Source organism: Hyperolius riggenbachi, chromosome 8 (genome assembly GCF_040937935.1).
Source record: "Hyperolius riggenbachi isolate aHypRig1 chromosome 8, aHypRig1.pri, whole genome shotgun sequence".
NCBI classification, from domain to species: Eukaryota; Metazoa; Chordata; class Amphibia; order Anura; family Hyperoliidae; genus Hyperolius; species Hyperolius riggenbachi.
Window position 1 is genome coordinate 235,985,607 of NC_090653.1, and position 17,961 is coordinate 236,003,567.

The 17,961-nt window shown below is 45.0% G+C and overlaps 1 protein-coding gene across 5 annotated transcripts in view; it reads right to left on the minus strand.

The window, feature by feature from the left end:
* The window catches only part of PLP2 (proteolipid protein 2), a 138,803-nt gene that overhangs the window by 72,554 nt on the left and 48,288 nt on the right, over positions 1 to 17,961 (minus strand). The window contains exon 1 of one of the 5 annotated variants that reach the window (XM_068248372.1): positions 846 to 1,035. The exons of the other annotated variants lie outside the window; for them this stretch is intronic. Coding sequence (XP_068104473.1) covers positions 846 to 941 — 96 coding nt within the window. The 5' untranslated portion in view covers positions 942 to 1,035. Of the gene's footprint in view, positions 1 to 845; positions 1,036 to 17,961 lie in introns of those variants that run through there. 5 annotated transcript variants of the gene reach the window in all.

Below are 17,961 nucleotides of genomic sequence, written 5' to 3' on the forward strand. Positions count from 1 at the left end.
TTCCATGATGCAACTCCCAACCGCTGGTCATAAAAAAAAAGAAAAAAATAGTGTGTGAGTCAAGCAGGAAAAAGGGATGTGCACATGGTAGAAAAACTAAAATAGCAGGGAAGAAAAATGGCAAAATGAGTGCCCTGCAGTCACAATGCCAGATATAACAAATGGAATGACAGATACAAGTAGCAGACAAGTTGCATGAGGAACTTGGCAGGTAAAGATAAGAGTGCCAGAGAGGGGGTGCAAGGTGGGCACTGCTGCCTTTCTGTAAAAAAGAGAAGAGAGTGCCAGAAAGGGGGTGCAGGGTGGGCACTGCTGTCAACCTTGCAATTTCTGTAAAGGGTACAGACTGCCAAAGAAGAAATGCAGGGTGGGCACTGACTGCTGCCAACCTTACAATGTCTGTATAGAACGCTATAGAGTGCCAGAGAAGGGGTGCAGGGTGGGCACTGGCTGCTGCCAACCCTACAATGTCTGTATAGAACGCTATAGAGTGCCAGAGAAGGGGTGCAGGGTGGGCACTGGCTGCTGCCAACCTTACAATGTTTTTATAGAACGCTATAGAGTGCCAGAGAGGGGGTGCAGGGTGGGCACTGCTGCCAACCTTAGATTTTCTGTAAAGAAAGGTAGAGCGTGCCAACGATGGGGTGCTGGGTGGGCACTGGCTGCTGCCAACCTTACAATTTCTATAAAGAAAGAAGCAGAGTGCCAGAGAAGTGGGTACGGGCTGGGCACTGCTGCCATTCTTGGCAGATGAGGGTAGCAGACAAGTTATCGGGGTAACATGGCAGGTAAGGAAACAGATACAGATGCCAGAGAAGAGGGGTGGGCGCTGCTGCCAGTCTTACGATTTCTGCTGCCAGGATGATCCCTTTCCTGGTCCGCACATAGGCTTTGGTTCGGCTCATGCAGCTGGCATTCTGCTCGGTGGCCGAGTCCGACATGCTGGCACAGACGGGTGTGAGTAGTAGCAGAGCGATGGGCAGCAGGCGCTGTGGGGAGCTGTCACTGGGCGGGATAGGCAGCGCTGTGGGCTGGGAGCGGGGTGTGGACAGCCAGTGACTCCGTGTAAGGAGAGAGGAGGCTGCCTGCCTCTGTGTGCGCGACTCACCAAGAATGCGGCTCTTGTTTGTTGTGGGAACTTTACATCAACTTTACAAATCTCTCCCTCCTCTGCCTGATGGATCGGCCATGCCAGGGGGACAGCCCAACCCAGCCGTGCGAAGCTACCGAGCCTGGGGGGGGATCAGCAATGCATGATGCTACTGAAAAAGGGCGGGAAGTACCGGACTGTGGGATTATATACAGTATGTTCCTGTGTATAAACAGTGCTGCTGGATATTTGGCAGCTCTTGCCTTGTCCAGTTTTTGCTAGAAAGGGAAATCAGTCTGGTTGTATGTTGCAATGACTGGTTGCAAGTGGCAAACAAGGTATTTTTTCCCAAGCACTGTCTTAAGGCATACATGTCTAATGCTGGATCCAGAGGGTGCGTTCGCGCAGTTGAATTATCGATTTGTTTATTTCCAACATGTCCGATTTGGATTTCGATGGATCGTTAGGTCGATTCGCATGCAAAGTATGCCAAATCGACCTAACGATCCATCGAAATCCAAATCAGACATATTGGAAATAAATCGAGCGGGAAATCGAGTGCGCGAACGCACCGTGTGGATCCAGCATAACTCCACCAGGGAACTGTATAGAGGGGGAGGGGGGTATTGGATACCTGGGAAATTTATAAGGGAGGATGGTGGCCAGTAGACATTGAGGTTGGCCCGCGACTAGGTCCCAGTGTACGATTTTGGCCAACTTTGTATTTGAGTTTTACACCCCTGGTCTAAGGTCTATATCCACCAAATGACAATATCGTGCAAAACAACCAATGAACGACAGATCTTTTCGATATTGGTGGGTGTGTACACGATCACTAAAGATCTGCCCTAGTGGATCTTAAGCGACGGCCAAGCACCGCACAACGGCATTGTTGTCGTTGCTCCTCCTCCCTTCGGAAATCGCTTTGTCACTCATGCTCGTCTTCCCTCTGTCCCCCTGCATTGCAATATATGCATCGATGATGCGTATGCACAGCGCGTGGCTCCTCTGTTGCCCAGCAGGGATTGGTATACGATCCCTTCGGCGACAGGGTTCTTCAAGACGTCAGTAGGTGAGTATGTAGCTTTAAGCCCCGAACCCACCGTTCGATGGATTGGGGAACGCTCAGCAACTGATGAACGAGTTGCAGTAACACGCAATGGAACACGACGGGAGCGAACAAGAGTTCAAATGATTGTGACACTTTGCATGTGAGTCATCGGGGGAACTTAAGCATCTGATCCGCCATGACGATCGTTATCACGTCGCAAAGCGTCAAATTCACCTATTTGTTCACACGTACCCACATCACAAGATTGTGGAAACAATCACTTGTGCAAAAAATTATCGGCCTTGGGAAAAATCGTTGGCAACATGGTACGAAACTTTAAGCTCTGTACACTGTTGTTCTCTGAAATGAACGGGGTACAACTTGTTGTCTGAGTATCGTTGGGGGAGAGAGACAGTGTTGCGAAACAAACACCAATAGACAGTGATTATCGTTCATGTTGACAAATTCATCCTGAAGGATTCTTTCGGACGATAATCGGTGTTGGTTGTACCTACATGTATCAGACGATGATAAACTATCACCCTATGCAAAAACCTTGTCTATGGCTAGCTGCGCACTCCTGGATCCTTAGTTCTGAGCTTCCGCTACAAATCTGATTAGAAGACATTGTGCCTTCATTGAATTTAGACGTGCTGTGTTGTCATGAGACGTCACTCATTAATCACATTGTCGTTAGGGATTGTTAATTTGCTAACGGTGGTCTAGTGTGTGTACATAGCTAAAGGACAAGATGCAGTAATTAGGATATAAGGGCTGGTGCACACCAAAACCAGCTAGCGGATCCGCAAATGCTAGTGGTTTTGAAGAGGTTTTTCAGTGCGATTCTAGGCATGTTTAGAGAGATTTTCTAAACATGCCTAGCTTTTTGTGTAGCGTTTTTTTTTATTTTTTGTTACAGTACATCTGTATCTGAACAGCTACTGTAACAACGCATGGAAAACCGCGCTGATCTAGCATTTTTCAGATCGGTTTTCCACTTTCCTATACTTTACATTGAGGCAGAAACGCCTCAGAAATCTCAAAAATGCTGCAGAACCCGAGTTTGCGTTTCGGGGAAAAACGAGCCACTCTGGTGTGCACCAGCCCATTGACTAACATTAGCCAAGCGGTTTTCCCCCAGAAAGTGTTTTGAAAAACGCTCAGAACCTCTCTTGGTGTGCACCAGCCTTCTGATGAGTGAACCATTAGCCATGCAGAATCCATCAGGCGAATTAAACATTCATAGACTCAGGATACACCATTGAAAAATCATATTTAATTGCATAGCACCGTGTTTAGTATGCAATTTTCTCACACTGCTATTGACTTTGACGGAAACACAATAAAATGCAAGAGGCGGTATTTGGTATTTGTATCAGTGAAAATGGGGCACTGTGATTCAATGATAATAATGGTGCCCTTACGATTGGTAAGGTTTGGGTGAATCACATGCTATCCACTTTCAAAACCTGGTCAGTGGAAAAGGGGTCTAGTGTTCACTGTAGTTGCTAGGATAAAAAGGTGAGGGTTATGCATCAAGAGGGGGTTAATGTTAGAGGACCACTATTGTGAAAATGATAAAATGTCTAATACATATAAACATATACAAGTGAGAAATACGTTTCTTCCACAGTAAAATGAACCATAAATTACTTTTCTGCTATGTTGCTGTCACTTAGGTCTCTTTCCCAGTGGGACGTTGCGTTTGTTGCGACGTTAAAGTCGCACAGCGTGCCCCTTTTGCAGCGCATGTAGGTTATGAAATTATGAAACGTTATTTTGCACTGCGTTATGTGTCTCTTGGTGCGCCGTTTTCATCGCATACTGATGGAACAAAAACGGCGCATGCGTTACATAAAAAAAAAAAACATTACTGAGCATGTGCAACACACACAACGCAGCAAATGTATTGCTAAACACACAGCATGCAGCACTTTCTAAATATTGATACACGTTACACACAGCGCAACGTGTGCACTGTGAATGTCACACAGACTTTGTATTGCTCTGCGTTAGTCTGCGTTATACATTTTTATAACGTGCGACTTTAACGTCCCACTGTGAAAGAGGCCTTAGAGTAGGTAGTAGAAATCTGACAGAACAGACAGGTTTTGGACTAGTCCATCTACTCATGGGAGATCCTTGGCATGGCCTTTATTCTTTATAAAGACACTATCTGCAAGGATTTGTACCAAGATGCTGCCTAGCCGCATACGTATGAAATCGCTGCCAGGAGACTTGGGCACAGGATACAGACGGTATATGGATTATCCTGCTGCTGCACAAGTTCCGGCAGTGTTAATGACTATTCCCCCTCCAGGGCTACGTGGATGCTGGTGGACAAATTACAGTGTTTTAAAAGTAACTTCAGCTCCGTCTTTTGACGCCGCCAAAGTTACTCACTGTGCGCCGCTATAGCCGTAATTCCTATTACAGTCTATGGTGGCGCCGGCTGCGCCCAAATCTCCTGCGATGTTATTACAGCGCTCGTGCCCAGCCTCCCTGCTCACTGCACGCTTTTTTATGGCAGTTGGACAGAGCAACTTCTATTTACTAATGGCCCATACTCACGAGGGACTTTTGTCGCCTCAACACGCGGCGCGCGCGTGTTGCGGCGACAGGTCGCCCGTGAGTATGGGCCATCGCACGCGCGCGCACCCCGAACGGTCGCCCGTCGCTCATGTCGCCATGCGATTGAAAGTTTCAATCGCATGGCGACAGTCGCCGCCGCACCTCCTCCGCAACTGTCGCTAGTCCGCGTGAGTACGCGGACTAGCGACAGCAACCTCCATTGTGGTAAATGGAGCTTCCGGCGGGGGGAGGAGGAACGTCGGCGACAGCTTCCGTCTCGCCGCTGGTCCCTCTTCCGCGTGTGTACGCGGAGGGACCTGGCAAGGAGCTGTCGCCGGCCTGTCGCCCACACGCTCACGTGTGCTGGCGACAGGCAACATTTGCAGCCCGTGAGTACGGGCCATAAGTGCTTTTAAAAATAAAGAAAGCCCAGAGAATCCCCCATGAGCAGATGGGCTAGTCCAAAACCGGTTCTGTCAGATTTCTAGTACCTCTTGTTGGGACCACTAATGGGCAAAAATCAAACCAATTTGATCAGTTTAATGAAATTGATCTGATTTTCAGATCAATTTCATTTATCTGATCGGATTGGTTAGGAGATTTTTGTCCATTAGTGGTCCCAAACGATCATTTCTGATCATTCATATGAAGAATCATTTGTAAACGATCGTTCGGCAAATTGTATCGTTAGTGGCCACCTTTAGGCTGAATGAGACTGAGGCGTGTTGGCACAATGATGTCATCATGGCTGCCACATTACCTCCAAGACATCTGCACAGATTGGAGGACACTGGATCGCCAGGGTGGGCGAGCCACAGCATTGGAACAGGTGAAGAAAGTGCTGTGGTGATTGCGGCGATTGGCTGGGGAGTGGGTGGTTAAGATGGGGGGGGGGGGGGTGTTCTGGAATTAGGGTTTGGCGAGGGGGTTGGTTAAAGGGGAACTTCAGGCTAAACAAACATACTGTCATTAAGTTACATTAGTTATGTTAAGTAGAATAGATAGGTAATATAATTTTTTACTCACCCTGTTTTAAAAGAACAGGCAAATGTTTGTGATTCATGGGGGCTGCCATCTTTGTCATGGGGGCAGCCATCTTTTTGGTTGAAAGGAGGTGACAAGGAGCAGGAGACACAGTTCCAACTGTCCTGTGTCCTGGTAACCCCTCCCAGCTGCACACGCTAGGCTTCAAATGTCAAATTCACAATGTAAAAAAAAAAATTTGCACCAAAACAGCAGAACGAGAGCAACAACATCAGAAATCCCATCATGCTTTGCACAGCATCAGGGGAAAAAAGCCCGGGCAGTTTTCTTCTGTGCAGCTAAAAATGAGGCTTGGATAAGAGAAACAAAGTTCTGATGCTGTGAAACTGTTAAAGAAACACCAGGCCTTTTCAGTGCTGCTGAGTCGATTTTTAGTCCACTTTAGTTCACTTTAAGGTTAGGCGTCAGGTAGGGTGGTTTTGCGGGGGTGTGGTTAGGCGTCAGGGGGAGGTTTCTGTGTGAGTGTAGGATTAGGTTTAGCTGTAGTAAAATATTGCTATTTAATAACAATATTTTACAATGCATCTCTGCACTTTAATAGCAGAATATCAGTAAATTTACCAATATTTTACTATCGACTTTCCTGGGCACCAAAATTTCCAGGCGCCCTTTTATTACGTACCTGGGACAGGGTGTGTCATTTTCCCAAATATTTTTACAATAAAAGGCGACACTCTTTCCCATCCTGGGAAGCTGAGAGGTAAATGTGGATTCCTGTACAGAAGAGAGGTAGCTCTAGCAGGAGACTGGGAGGTGATGGGTTAAGGGGTAGGGCAGAGGGTAACGCATTCATGTTGGAATTGGCAGGTAATTGAGGAAAGGTCACTGGTCACTTCTCATCTGCTCTAGGAATGCTGTGGGTGTCACTCTGGGATGCAGCAGAGAACTTCAGTCTATTAAGGGAATCCCTCTCCATAACCACTCCCCATTGCCATAGCTACTGAGGCTAGAGTTTGACAAGCAGTGGCTTGTTGAGCAGTTCCATGGGAAAACATTAGCAGTCTGGTTGTTCCCGCCCTCTTCCCTGAGGCAGGGACACAACACATGTGCAGAATTCTACATACAGACACTGTGCTGAGGAGAGCAATGCCCTGCGGGATGCTAGATACAACACTGATTGCAAGCTGCTAATCACTGATTCATATAGATGTTTGCAGAAGATGAGCAAAGTATGCTTACCTACACAATATGTTTAGCTGGCCCTCATTCTAGATGAAAGTGATAAAATTAGCTAATCAAAATTGGATGTATGTATGTACCCTTAACCACTTCAGGACAAGAGCAATTTTCACATATCAGCACTGCTCCCATTCATTCGCCAATAACTTTATTACTCCTTATCACAACTAAATCATCTATATATTGTTGTTTTTTTTCCAGGACAAACTAGACTTTTAGTGTGTGAAAATTTTGTTTAGTAAATACCTTTTCTATGAATTTTAAAGCAAAATTAAGGTAAAAAATAGAAAAAACACACTATTTCTCCATTTACATCCATTATAGCTGTACAATAAACAGTGCTAAGTATAAGTTAAACCCACAAATTGTATTTGCTTATCCATCCTTGTTATACATTTTTATTAGCACCATACATTGTTCCTAGCACAATGTATGGTGACAATATTGTATTTGGAAATAAAGGTACCTTTTTTCTGTTTTGTGTATTTTTATTTCTCATTCTACACCATCGATGATTACAAGACCTTATTTGCAAAAATAACAGTAATATACCCTTGTGGCATACATATTTAAAGGGGTTTTCAGGCTAAATTAAAAAAATAAGCGCTACTTACCCGGGGCTTCCTCCAGCCCCAAGCTCCCAGCATGTCCCTCGCCGCAGCTCTGCACACAGCCGTTCACCGCAGTTCCGTCTCGGTCCCCGGCATTGACGTCAGGCCGACCTCCAGGTCGACCTGTACTGCACCTGCAGAACTACTGCGCCTGCGCAGTCCGCTCCGGTTCACGTAACAGTGATTGACAGCACCGCTTGTGCAGGCGCAGTACAGGCCAACCTGGAGGTCGGCCTGAGGTCATCGCCGGGGACCAGGACAGAGCTGCGTCGAACGGCTGCGTGCAGAGCTGTGGTGAGGGACATGCTGGGAGCTTGGGGCTGGAGGAAGCCCGGGTAAGTAGCGCTTATTTTCTTAATTTATCCTGATAACTCCTTTAAAAAGCCAAGTTCCTAAGGTAACAATACATGTTTTTTTCTCTTATATTCTGTCACTTTGTTTTCATTTTACAAGTCTTTTTTTTTTTTTTTACAGAATATGCGAAAATTTAATTGATTTTGATTCAGTTTGTGACTAAAAGAAATACACAAGATATGGGCTTCAACCCTAAAACTTTCTAAACTTGATTCTACAACTTATCAGGGTTAAAATGTTACCACGTGTCTCTTGTAGTTTTGCTAAGACTTCCCCAAGTTTGATCGTAATTTTAAAAATTACTTTTATATGTTGGATTGAGTTTGTCCCTACCCATTTTTTGTGTGGCGTGTGCCCAAGCTTCAAGACCATATTCTACAACTCGTCATGGTTAAAAGGATACCACATGTGCCTCATTTAGTAACAAACTGGTGGTGCACTCTCCACAACTACACTGGACATATATATCCGTCCAGATAGGCTTAAAGTGAACCAGAGACGAAGCACCCTCATGTATTTTACCATATATATCAGTGGGAACATTAGAGAAAACACCTACCCTGCTCTCTGTTTCATTTTTCACTGCTCAGCCTACTTCTAATCAGCCCTGATAAAATCCCCGACTGAGCATTCAGTCTGGCTTTTCTCAGGAATCATTATAGCCTAGTCATTATAGCAGAGCCACAAGGGGGCAGGCTTGGGCTTGAAAAGACATCAGAGAAGATAGACTCAGCTATAATGATTCCTGAGCAAAGCCAGACTGAATGCTCAGTCTGGGATTTTATCAGGGCTGGTAACAAGCAGGCTGAGCAGTGAAGAATGAAACAAAAGCAGGCTGAGCAGTGAAGAATAAAACAGAGAGCAGGGTAGGTGTTTTCTCTAATGTTCCCACTGATATATATGTTAAAATACATGAAGGTGCTACGTTTCTGGTTCACTTTAGGTGGTTAAAGTGTACCCGAGATGACATGTGACGTTATGAGATATACATGTGTATAAACAGTGGCAAGAACACAGACACCTATGCTGAGCTCCTTTTTCTTTTTTTATAAGCTATGCAGTTGATGTTTTTTCTCCAGTCAGGACCCAGTCGGACTGTAACATCCCTCACTGATAACAAATTCCAGCTATAGATCACTTTCCTAAGTAGATAACTGGGCTTCTGACTGCAAGAAATAGATAAAAAGGTCAATAATTCATATATTTTCACTCTGGGATGCTTTCGACACTGCAATTGAGCAGAGACAATAAAACATTAAATCTACTTTGTAAATGTTTATATATAAAGTAAAACCAAGAGGCGTCTAAAAAGTCATTTTTAGGAGTAGGAGGACAGATTCAGTTGTTTTTCTCATCAGTTTATTTTTTACCTCAGGATCACTTTAACCACTTTACAACCGGCGGTACGAATTTCTCCGTCCCTTTTTTAACCCCCTAAAAAACCAGGGACAGAGAAATCCGTACCTTCCACGCTACCGCCGCTGTCCGCGCTCCCGCAGCTCGTGCGCGCGCTCCCGCCGCTCGTACACGCTGCCGCCCGCTCGCCCGGAGATCAATGAACGGGAAAATCCATTCCCGTTCGTTGATCTAAGCCCCCGCAATGATCTGCTGCTTCTTTGAGAAACAGCGCGATCATTGTGATTTTCCCAGCCTCCTACTGCTTCCTTTAAGCGTCCTTCCGGACGCTTACAGGTCCCATGTAAACAGACTCACTGTGGCCATCTTGTGTCCAAATAGTAAACTACACCCTAAAGCATTTTACACATACAAATACATTGTTTTATACAATAAATTAACTCATTACCTCCCACACTCCCCAATACAATAAAAAACAAAACAAATAGTTACCTTAGGGACTGAACTTTTTAAATATTTATGTCAAGAGAGTATAACACTGTTACTTTATAAACTACAGGCTTGTAATTAGGGATGGACGCAAAACTGAAAAAAATGCACCTTTATTTCCAAATAAAATATTGGCGCCAAAAATTGTGATAGGGACATAATTTAAACGGTTTTATAATCGGGACAAATGGGCAAATACATTTCATGGGTTTTAATTACAGTAGCATGCATTATTTAAAAACTATAATGGCCGAAAACTGAAAAATAATATTTTTTTCCCAAATGTTTTCCTATTTTCCCATTAAAACACATTTAGAATAAAATAATTCTTGGCATAATGTCCTACCTAAAGAAAGCCTAATTGGTGGCGAAAAAAACAAGATATAGTTCATTTCATTGCGATAAGTAATAATAAAGTTATAGATGAATGAATGGAAGGAGCGCTGAAAGGTGAAACTTGCTCTGGTGTCCAAGGGGTAAAACCCCTCAGTGGTAAATTGGTTAAGCCCTGTACACACGTGTGTGTGTGTGGGGGGGGGGGGGGGGGGGGGAGGGGGTCTTCAGTGGACCTGGATCAGTACACAATGCCATGGGTGACAGAGTAGAGCCAACACTGTACAGATGCAAGGTCAGATTCCTGGCTGGAGATGAGTTTGTTGCTATGGGGGTGCGTAGGGAGAACTAACGGCGCACGTTGGAGTGGATTTTCATGGACAGGGTAGAACAATGCAATTGCGCAATGCTCAGGTGTCAGAACCAGCATGCTGGATATATAGCAGACATTGTGCGGCCGCAGTACACACACTGGCCTGATTTCCCATTCATGGCCATGGCGGTCTTTAAAGTGAATGTTTACCGTTCAAAAAAAGGAAAAGTCAGATACTCACCTAAGGAGAGGGAAGGCTCGGTCCTAATGAGGCTTCCCTCTCCTCTCCCGGTGCCCGGTCCCGCGCAGGATCCCCCGTGGCAGTATTCGACCAGTTCGGTCAAATACTGCCACTTCCGCATGCTGAAGGGAGCTTTCGGAAGCCTTCGGGAGCACTCGGGCTCCTGATGACGCGGCCGCTCCATACTACGCATGCGCGAGCGCCCTCTATGACGCGCTCGCGCGTACGTAGTATGGAGCGGCCCGTCTTCGGAAGCCCGAGTGCTCCCAAAGACCTCCGAAGTCCCTGCGGCGGCGGACGCGAACGGGGGAGCCAGCGCAGCACCGAGGGCACCGGGAGAGGAGAGGGAAGGCTCATTAGGACCGAGCCTTCCCTCTCCTTAGGTGAGTATCTGACTTTTCCTTTTTTTGAACGGTACCCATTGGCTTTAATGTCCTTCATTGATGAGTTCAAACCAGTGTGTGTACATAGCTTTAGAAATCTGTAGAAAGTGGATTTGGATAATGTGGGCTGTTACAACGCCGAGATGTAAACATGCCCGCACTGTGAACATCTCTTAGGTGGTGCATTGCAGTGTGGTAATCCGCGTTACAAAGCAGATGTTTCACTGTGAACAGGGCCTTACTCTACTGCACAATGGAGGAAAAACAGTGGACAGTGGATGTCAGAGGCTAGGATACAGCATACATACTGTCACGGAATAGGTGAGTATGCCCCTTTTTCTCTATTCTCTTTCCCCAAAGGCTCTGCCTGGGAATATACAGTGCCAGACTTGAGGGGGTGACGGGCATTACTTACTTTCTCTGGGCTGCTCCCTAGCCTCCCCATCTGTATATGCCCCACCATACGCAGGTACTGCAGTTTAAAAATGCCTGCAGAGTTTTCCTGGCCACCACAATGCATTCCAGGAGATGTAGTCTTTCAGTCCTGCTTCCTTCAGTTCTGCTTTCTTGAGTTTGATGTCTAGCCCGAAACCAGGACCATGGAGAAGGAGTCAGGGTCAGAGCAATTTTTGGGTACCTGGATTCAGTCGTGGTTTCATAAACTGAGGAGTCGGAGTTGGAGTCAGGTGATTTTTGTACAGACTCCACAGCCCTGGACCCAAAACAGAACTGTGTATTTCAGTCACTTGCCAAGTACATAGTGGATGTTTCTCATCACAGCACCGGTAGCTCTTCCAGCCATTTAGTTCTCTTTATTTGTCAGTATTTTAATGGCATCTTTTATATAGCAATAATAAAAGTTATGCTTTAAATAGCTGAGGGTTTTTTGGCTGCTAGACAAGACAGTTGCGTCCATAGACATTGTACTGAATTATAAACTCTGGCACATTTCGATCTTCCCTATGTAAACACAGCAGCCAGTTACAAAAAGCTGTGTATCTGTGACCATATTATCATTATTTATTTTCAGAACTTTACTTCAGCTTTATGATACAGGCATACAGCATTTTATTTAATGCAAGGTAACTCGGGTTTCCCATATCAGAGGCTGGCCATACATTGTAGTCAAGCAGCTCTCTGCATTGGTCTACAGACAGATTGAAAAATGCCAGGTCCTGAGAAATGAGGGTTTTCATCGGGCATACAAGTATATATACGTTAAAACATAACTTATAATGCAAAGTACAATGCATATAGAGGACAGTCCTATACAACAGGAGTGGCGGACGTGTGTGCCGGGACAGTGCCTCGCATACATTACATGTTGTATCAGCTTGTTTCGTCCCTTGATACGTGCCCAGATGTACTGTTAAGTTTTTCTTTTTGATTCAATATATGTTTTTTAAAAAGGTGCAATAACTAACTAAGGGTTAAGCTTGGTGTTGAGCACGCATAAATCTTCTTGTAGTAAGCATTTTGCAATAACTATTAGCAGTCTACACTTAGGGCATCAAGAGGAGACAAGAGAAGTGGTGTAAACATTGGGGGACACCCGATTCAGATTCAGATTCCGCTTTTTAATCAGTTTTTACATCCGATTTAGATTCTGATTTGCAGTTTGCTCCCTGCACACTGCAAATCGGAATCTGAATCGGATGTAAAAACTGATTAAAAAGCGGAATCGGAATCACTTGCAGTGTGCAAGAGGAAGTTTTGCTGGGGGCACCATGAATTTTAGTTATGACACTGCTTAGAGGAGACTTTTTAAGTTTTATTATACATCACCTTAACCACTACTGGACCACATGTCGTTTTAAAACGTCCTGTTGGTCCCTGTTAACAGACCAACAGACATTTTAAAATGTTCGCTACCGTGCACATGAGCCCGCCCGATGCACGTACCAATCTGAACTTGGAGAGCCGTGATTGGTGAAAGGGAAGAAGTGTTCTCTGAACCAGTCAAAGTGCCTGTAAGGAAAAGATCATGGCTCCAACAAGAAGTCTCTGTCTAGTGGTAAGCAAAATAATACATAAAAAAGTAAAAATACATATTTTACACTACATTTTACACTTTTTACATTTAATAAATATAAATTACTACCTCCTAATTAAAATTGCTTGACACAGGCTATGAGGGAAAAGCCCCAGCCAGTATCCATATACCATCAAGTATCTAGCTTTCCATTATTGGACTATTGCACACAGAACGTTAAATCTTCTGTTTGGACCTACCATATACGGTCATATCTTACCATATCACGGTAATTTGACATAAAACTCAGATATTCTACTCAGTTATTTCCACTTTAATTCCATTCATTTTTGATGTATCAGTCTGCTCAATTTCTGTATTTAGTTTATGCGGAAGCCTCTGAAAAGAGTTCCCAGCTTCTCTGAAGAGAAGTTACCATAACTGTTTTTATTAATATTGTTATGTTTTGCTATCTCTAGAAAGGTTGTTGAATTAACCTTTCTTCCTACAGGATTTAGCTAGAGATAGATTTGCGAATTTGCATGCTAAATTGCGAATTGGTGGCAGCCACCCGATTTCTGTGAGATCGCAGATTGTATCAATTGTACATACATTAGAATATCAATTGTACATACATTAGAAATTGTACCATGTGTGGACTCACCAACCTATCCAAAAGGTTACTTTGCCTGCAGTGCTGAATGCCTTCAGGATTCCCTCAGGGTCTGAGGCTCAATGGTAAACTTCAGCAAAGGGAACAGGAGTTGGAGGGTGACATCACACAAGCGGAAGGGTTTTTTTTTTTTTGTGCCGTCTAAATTGTGCCTTGTGCTGCCCTATTAAAATCTTCCTAAAGAGGAACTGTAGTGAAAATAACATAATGAATAACATTTCTAATTCTTATTTGTACAATACAATACTCACTTATAATTTATTTAACCACTTGAGGACCAGAGGTTTATACCCCCCAATGATCAGGCCATTTTTTACAATTTGGCACTTCACAACAGTTTATATTATACATATATAGACATACGGCTATGATAGGGATTAGATTGTGAGCCCCTCCGAGGGACAGGGGTTAGATGTCAGCGCTATATAAATACATTTTTTTTGTATATACTGTAAGTACAAAAACCGGCCTGCCAGTGCTAATCAGGTGCTGGCAGGCTGATCGCTGTGCCCCGCTATTTGCAGTGATGAGCTCCCATCAAATCTCGCTCCTCTCGAGATGACGCCATATGGCGGCGCTGAGGAACAAAAGAGCCACTCTGCCACCGGCAATCTGCGTTAGGCGGTCGGCAAGTGGTTAGTCAGTGTTAGCCCATTTAAAAAAAAATAATTCCTGATTTACATTCTGAAATGTATCACTGGTGACGACATCTTTAGTCCTGCCAGGTGATCTCTGTGGAATCTTCGTTACTGAGAGCTCTATGCACAGAGGGAGATATTGTTTGCTTGGCAGTTGGAAAAAGTCGTTATTTCCCACAGTGGAATGAGGTCTACAGACAGCAAACTGTCGGGACCATGGTTATGCCATCACACTGTGGGAGGGATTTCACCACAATATCAGCCACACAGACCTCCCTGATGATCTATTCAAGAAAAGGTAAAGATTTCTTGTGGGAAAGGGGGTATCAGCTATTGATTAGGATGAAGTTCAATTCTTGATTAAAGTTCCTATTTAGGGACCCTTTGATATGTATGTAGGGACCCTTTGATTGATATCCCAGCCAGGTCAATATCTGCAAGGAGTTTGTATGTTCTCCCCGTGTCTGTGTGGGTTTCCTTCGGGCACCCTGGTTTCCACCCCATCCCAAAAACATACAGATAAGTAAATTGGCTTTTCCCTAAATTGGCCCTAGACTATGATACATGCACTACACAATACATACAGTACGTAGACCTATGACTATGGTAGGGATTAGATTGTGAGCCCCTCTGAGGGACAGTTAGTGACAAGACAATATATACGCTGTACAGCGCTGCGTATGTCGGCGCTACAGTATATAAATACTTAAATAAATATGTAGTTATATATTGTACCTTGCATCTCTTTTGAAGATTTTATTTCTGCTGTTAGGCCTTGTTCACACTATGAGCATTTGCACATTTTTTTAAGAGCTGGCGATTTTAGAAATCGCCCTAAAAGCGCTTGTGCAATGATTCCCTATGAGAGTGTTCACATATGAGCGGTTCAACTCCCATCTGCCTTAAATAGCGCTGCCTGTACCATTTTTTGAGCGCTTTGGCTCAATGAAAGGTATAGTGAAATCGCAAAGTGCTCGAGAAAGCGCTTTGTATAGTGATTTCCCCAGCACTTCTATAAATAAATACATTATATTTATTCATTTCCGGGTGAAAGAGTTCACTTCCTGACTGATGGAAGTGAAAAAAAAAACCTGCAAAAGCGCTTAGAAAGCGCAGGGAAAGGCGATTAAAAAAAATCGCAATAAATCACTCAGCGCTTGAAATAGCGCTGGCCATTTATAATGTGAACATAGCCTAAGTCTGCATTGTCATGGACTCACAAAATATGACACTTCTTTGTTAATACACACTGCTAGAACATGCGAGGTGCGGTCTGCTATTAGTCATGGAACGGTTCCAGATACATTCTTTTTGTCAGAATAACAAAGGCGGCTGCTGTAGGTGATACTTTGTGATAACTAACTGCACACATAACAGGTTCATATCTACACCGTGAAGCTGACCTGATCAGGGAAAGCCAGCAAGTAACCTCCATATGTAGATAACCGTTAAAGAACCACTATTGCAAAAAAAAAAGTAAGCAGTTAAAATCTGACAGAACCGACAGGTTGTACAAGTCCATCTCCTCATGGAGAATTCTCAGGGCTTTCTTTATTTTCAAAAAATGAAAAAAACATTTGTAATATTACAAAGACAAGTGTGTGCCCTGCCTAATGCCAAGAACACACGTACGAGGCATTTCACCCAGCGGAGATTGGGAGCTGATCCCTTGGGCTATACTACAGGTCAAAGGCCATACAGACGTGTCGCTAGCCCATAGGTTAGCTACATGTTCTGTTGCTATGTGTGTGTGTGTTGGGGGGGGGGGGCTGACAGAGTGGTACGGATGTGACGTTATGTGAAAGCCGGGCACGTAGGCAGTGCCGTATTTGTAGTCTCTACCGCCCAAGGCCAATGTCAGCACTCACTCCCCCTTCCGTATGGTTAAATGACCCCCCCCCCCCCCCAGTATAGGTAGCCAGATGACCCTTCCCCCTCCCTCCTGTATAGGTAGCCTGTTGACCCTCCCCTCCAGTATAGGTGACCTTTCCCCTCTTCTCCAGTTTAGATAGCCTGATGACCCCTTCCCCCCTTCCCTCAAATATAGGTATCCTAATGATGCCTCCCCCTTCCCTCTAGTTAGAAAAGCCTGGTGACCCTCTCCTCTTCCGTATAGATAGCCTGATGGCCCCACTCCCTCCAGTATAGGTAGCCAGGTGACTCTTCCCTTCCCCCTAGAATAGCCTGCTGCCCACCCGCCCTTGATCCTGTGGTGCCCTAGGCCATGGCCTATGTGGCCTTGGCTTAAATCCAGCCCTACAAGTAGGTAGAACAAAACTCTTGGTCAAAGCGATCAGTCAGGCAGAGCAGCTGGGGTGAGGTAAGCTGCTGTGCACACGCTGTATTCCCGGCAGAGGCGGTTGTTATCGGCCACCTCGGCTGAGCTTCCTCTAGCATGTATATGAGGCTTTAGTTAATGCCCATACACATGGTGTACAAATGTCTGTACAGACACGTGTTGAGTGACAGTTCATGCCATGGTTTGTTCAAGTGGACACGGCAAGTGACAAATGCTGTCAGCAGACTGTCTGCAGACACAGTCATGTTTGAGCAATTCAGCTGGTGAATCTCTTGTGACTTTTGTCTCACGAGCCATCGCTTAGTCTGTTGGTGTCCTGTCGTGTGTACGAAAGTCTTCTACAGACAGCAGAGTCGCTACCATAGTACTACTACTATACATAGTCTGTGGCAGACAGCTTCCGTTGTGTCTTCACGCTTTCTGTTGTCACCTGTGTACAACTGTCGCAAACTCGAATTGTCGCTGCCATAAATATGCTGTTGTCTCTGTTTGCCGCTGCCTCACTACTACAGACAAATGTATGCCGGGTGTATGGGCCTTTAGATCCATGTCATCTAGAGAGATTGGTGGTGATTTGCTGAAGCCACAGAATACCGGATAGAGAGTTGAAGTAAAATGTTGTGGTTTGTTATCCCCTGTGATGCCCGGGGATTTTGTAACAGAAAAAGTAACAGGAAGAAAGTTTGTCACTTCACATCAGCAAGGCTGCGGTATTATGGCTGATGGATGGTGTCATATGTAGCTCAGAATGAGAGATGATTCATTCATCTGGTGACTGCCTTGCCTTATCTACCTCTGGGATGATCTCATCCACCCGACCTGCTGTTGTACTGATAAGATTTGCCTTGCTGATAGCAAAGTCTGATGTGCAGTATATGAATGCAGCATTCTGTTTTCTAGAGTGGCTTAAACAAATGTTATCAATGCAAAGATCTCACTGACCTGTCCATCCTTTGTTCCTAAGGCGCCATTCACACTTGCGGTTCGAGTCCGCAAGTGTCCGGGAGTCCGGGTCCGGGGGCCGCAAAGAGACCGTACGGGTCTCTGCTATGGCCACAAGTTGCCACCAGTTGCGGATCCGGAATGTATCAGTTCAGAACTAGATACATTGCAGTGCCAGAAAGGCACCGCAAGCATGGGGGATACCGGCGTGTAGTCCGGGCCCCCCAAGTGGCATAGGACCGGTGCTGGAAGCATCCGGTCCTATTGCCAGTGTTGAGAAACATCCGTTTCTCATTGCGCAGCATGGCCGCATGTGGTGGGTCAGGATCCGGCCCGGGTGCGTGGGCCGGATGACCGGACCCGAAAAATAGTGCATGTTGGCAAACTGTCCGGAGTCCGGATCCGATCCGGCTCCGTTCTGT